The sequence below is a fragment of the Notamacropus eugenii genome, chromosome 5 (genome assembly GCF_028372415.1).
Source record: "Notamacropus eugenii isolate mMacEug1 chromosome 5, mMacEug1.pri_v2, whole genome shotgun sequence".
NCBI lineage: Eukaryota > Metazoa > Chordata > Mammalia > Diprotodontia > Macropodidae > Notamacropus > Notamacropus eugenii.
Genome location: NC_092876.1, coordinates 91,720,485 through 91,724,074, shown reverse-complemented (window position 1 = coordinate 91,724,074; position 3,590 = coordinate 91,720,485). Strand labels below are relative to the sequence as shown.

At 42.1% G+C, this 3,590-nt stretch overlaps 1 protein-coding gene across 1 annotated transcript; it reads right to left on the bottom strand.

Annotated features, from left to right (window-relative positions):
- Positions 1–366: 366 nt before the first annotated feature.
- LOC140504839 (hemoglobin subunit epsilon) lies at positions 367–2,579 on the bottom strand. Its single transcript, XM_072610199.1, has 3 exons — positions 2,382–2,579; positions 2,038–2,260; positions 367–613 (listed from the first exon to the last, which is right to left on the bottom strand). Exons 1-3 carry the CDS (start codon positions 2,471–2,473, stop codon positions 485–487), a joined length of 444 nt encoding a protein of 147 aa, XP_072466300.1. The 5' UTR covers positions 2,474–2,579; the 3' UTR covers positions 367–484.
- Positions 2,580–3,590: the final 1,011 nt, after the last annotated feature.

The window sequence follows — 3,590 nt, the reverse complement described above, 5'->3', positions numbered from 1 at the left end:
GGCAAAGACTATCTTTTGTGTCCCCAGCACTTAGTATAGTGCTGACACAAAGAAGGTGCTTAATAAATGTCTGCTGATTGATTAATAGACAAACTCCTCATCCAAGAACTAAAAATCTGTCACAATTTGCCCACAGCCACCTTGCCCAACCCTATTTCCCAGTACTTCTAACTTAGACCTTTGGTTCAAACAGGCCTTTGTCGCTTGTGTCCCTTAGATACATCAGATTCATTCCTCACTTTTGAATGGGAATGAAGGAAGGGGTGGGACAAAGGACTTTTCAAATTAGTATCTTCTCCTCCCATTCTCATCGATGTCACTATCTCCTAGTAAAGATGACTAAGAGTAAGAGACAATGACAATGAATTGCCAGACTAGAAGCACTTTATTGGTCAAGGGCTGGAACTACAAGGCAGTATGTATACCATTGCTCCCCTCCCTACACGCATTTGCCCACAGACCCCCATTACAGACAGGTCTTTGTTTAGTGGTACTTATGAGCCAAGGCACTGGCCACACCAGCCACCAGCTTCTGCCAAGCAGCATGCACTTCAGGAGTAAACTCCTTGCCGAAATGAACGGCCAGAACAACAACCAGAACATTCCCAAGGAGCTGTAAGAGAGAGAGAGAAAGAAGAACTCAGGGACTTTAAAAGAGAGAACAGAACACATCCCAGAACACATGGGAAGTCTCCCCATGTTCTCCTACTCAAATCCAGAACTGTTCCCAGGTCACCTATCATGGAGTAGGATATCATCTGTCCTTTTTGCCCTTAGTTCTTCCCCCCAAAAGAACCTATCTCTTCCTCCCCAGCTCCTCCTGTCGCCAGACCCACACAAGTATCCCATGGTACTTGTGCCCAGCTTCATTTCTGCCCTAGTCTATTTTCTTGGGTTTCTCTCCTCTTCGTACTTTAAAGTACTTTTCTCCCTGACCCTACATCCTGCCTCTTAACCCTAAACCTGCTTCTCATAGACCAGAGTTCATAGCACCAAGATATGGGTCTTGGCAGGCCTAAGTGACAGACTTGAAAAGAGCTTATTGGAAGAAAGAGGGGGAGGTTGGAAGGGAAAGGAAAAGAGAGAATGACCAGTGGGAAGAAAAGAGATAAGGAAAGTTAGAAGAGGAAGGGGTAAAAAGAATGAGAATGAAGATAAAAGAAGAAAAATAATAATACTGTATTCATAACACTACATAGAGACAGATAGAATGAATATAGAGGAAGTCTAGTCCAACTCCCTATTTTATAACTGAAGAAACTGAGACTCAGGTGTATTGAGTGATTTTCTAAGATCACAGAACTAGTAAAGAGGAGAGCCTGCCTTTGAACTCAATACTCCTCACTCCAAAATCAAGTCTTAGTAGTTAGTGCAAACAACATGATTCCCAGTTTCAAAAGGGAATAAACTGAGGTTCAGCAATGTCTTTGCAAGCTTGAGAGATGGTGAGGCTCCCATTGGTACTGATAAGAGTTGGAAATATTAGGTAAGGACAGAAGATTATGACAGGGAAGCAAAGATCCACAAAAGCACAAACTAGAAGAGAAGCAATTAAATCAGAACTCCAAGTCACCCCACTTTTCAAAAGCAAAAAGGCAAGTTGGGAACTAGGTATCCAACCTAGTATGAGTATGAATGTGTGGGAGCAAAGATGATTAGATTATCTGAGAGAGGAAGGGAGAGTTGGAGATAAATTGAAAAAGAATGATCAATAGAGAGAAAATTGAAAGGAGGTTAAGAGAAGTATTGGAAGAGGGAGAGAAAGAAGGACTAAAAAACAGTAATGAAGGCAAGACAAAGGAGTGTATACACAAAAGAGGGGTGCAGAGAGGTGTCAAGAGATAGAAATGAGAGAGAGTAGAGCTACAGAAGGGAAACAGATCCCCTAAAATATTTGAGGTCATCAACAAAAAGCTTAGGGGTATCCTGCTTTCTTCTGATCCTGGCCCTCTTGAGCACTCAGCCACTTCAGGACAACAGTAATAAGGCTTACTCTGGCCATCACTAACTTGCTAAACCATGGGACCCAAGACTCACCCTGAAGTTCTCAGGGTCCACGTGCAGTTTGTCACAGTGCAGCTCACTCAGCTTGGAGAAGGTAGCCTTGAGGTTGTCCAGGTTCTTGACAGCCTCACCCAAGGAAGTCAGCACCTTCTTGCCATGGGCCTTGACCTTGGGGTTCCCCAGGATAGCAGATGCAGAAGATAGGTTGCCAAAGGAATCAAAGAACCTCTGGGTCCAGGGGTAGACAACCAGAAGTCTATAGGAGAAGAGAAAAATGAGTCCAAATGTGTAGGAGAGTCATTTAGAAACTCTCAGATTCCCTTAGGGCCAGTCTGTGGCCCCTGGGCTTGACTTTAATTCCTACCCCTGGTACTTACCTTCCTAAAGCTTCCCCACCAGTCTCCTCCACGTTGACCTTGCCCCACACACTAGTGATGGCAGTCTTTTCCTCAGCTGTGAAATGCACCATGATGTTGGTCTTTGTGAGTTTGCTTGTCAACACTGGTGTGTGTCAAAAGCAGGTTGATGTGGCAACAGGTCCTCGGCTGCCTTTTATTTCCAGTTCTTGCCCCCCTGGCCCCTTGTTCTCCCCAGACCTCTGAAGCTATTGGTCAGAGTCCTTGAGGGTGGAGCCAATGACAATAGTGGTCATTATCAGTACCGGACACTCAGTTGGTCAGCGTCAGTGTCTCTGTCTTTGGAGACCTGTAGGGGTCTCTTCCCTTACTTGGACACTAATTTTCATATCAGTGGAATAGATTAGGTACACAAGACACAATAGTAAATTATTATAGTAAACTACTATTTGATAAATTCAAAGACTCCAGCTTCTGGATTAAGAACTCACTATCTGACAAAAACTTCTGGGAAAACTGGAAAATAGTATGGCAGAAACTAGGCACAGAGAAACATCTCACACTGTATACTAAGATAAGGTCAAAATGGGCATATGTTTAAGACTAAAAGGGTGATACTGTAAGCAAGTTAGGAGTGAAAGGAATAGTTTACCTATCAGATCTTTGGAGAAGGAAAGAATTTATGATGAAACAAGAGATAGAGAACATTATGCAATGCAAAATAGGGCATTTTGATTAAATTGAATTAAAAAAGATTTTACACGAATAAAACCAATTCAACCAAGATTAGAAGGAAAGCAGGAATGTGGGAAACAATTTTTCCAGCAAGTGTTTCTGATAAACATCTCATTTCTCTAATATATAGGAAACTAACCCTCTAAGCATACAAGTCATTCCACAATTGATAAATGGTCAAAGAATATGAATAGGCAGTTTCCAGATGAAGAAATTAAAGCTATCTATACTCATATGAAGAAAGACTCAAATCACTATTGATGACAGAAATGGAAATTAAAACAACTCTAAGGTACTACCTCCCACCTATCAGATTATCTGATATGAAAGAAAAGGAAAATGATAAATGTTGGAGAAGATGTGGGAAAATTGGACCGCTAATGCATTGTTGGTGCAGTTATGAACTGATCCAACCATTCTAGAAAGCAATTTAGACCTATGTCCAAAGGGCAATCAAACTATGCATACCCTTTGATCCAGCAAAACCACCACTAG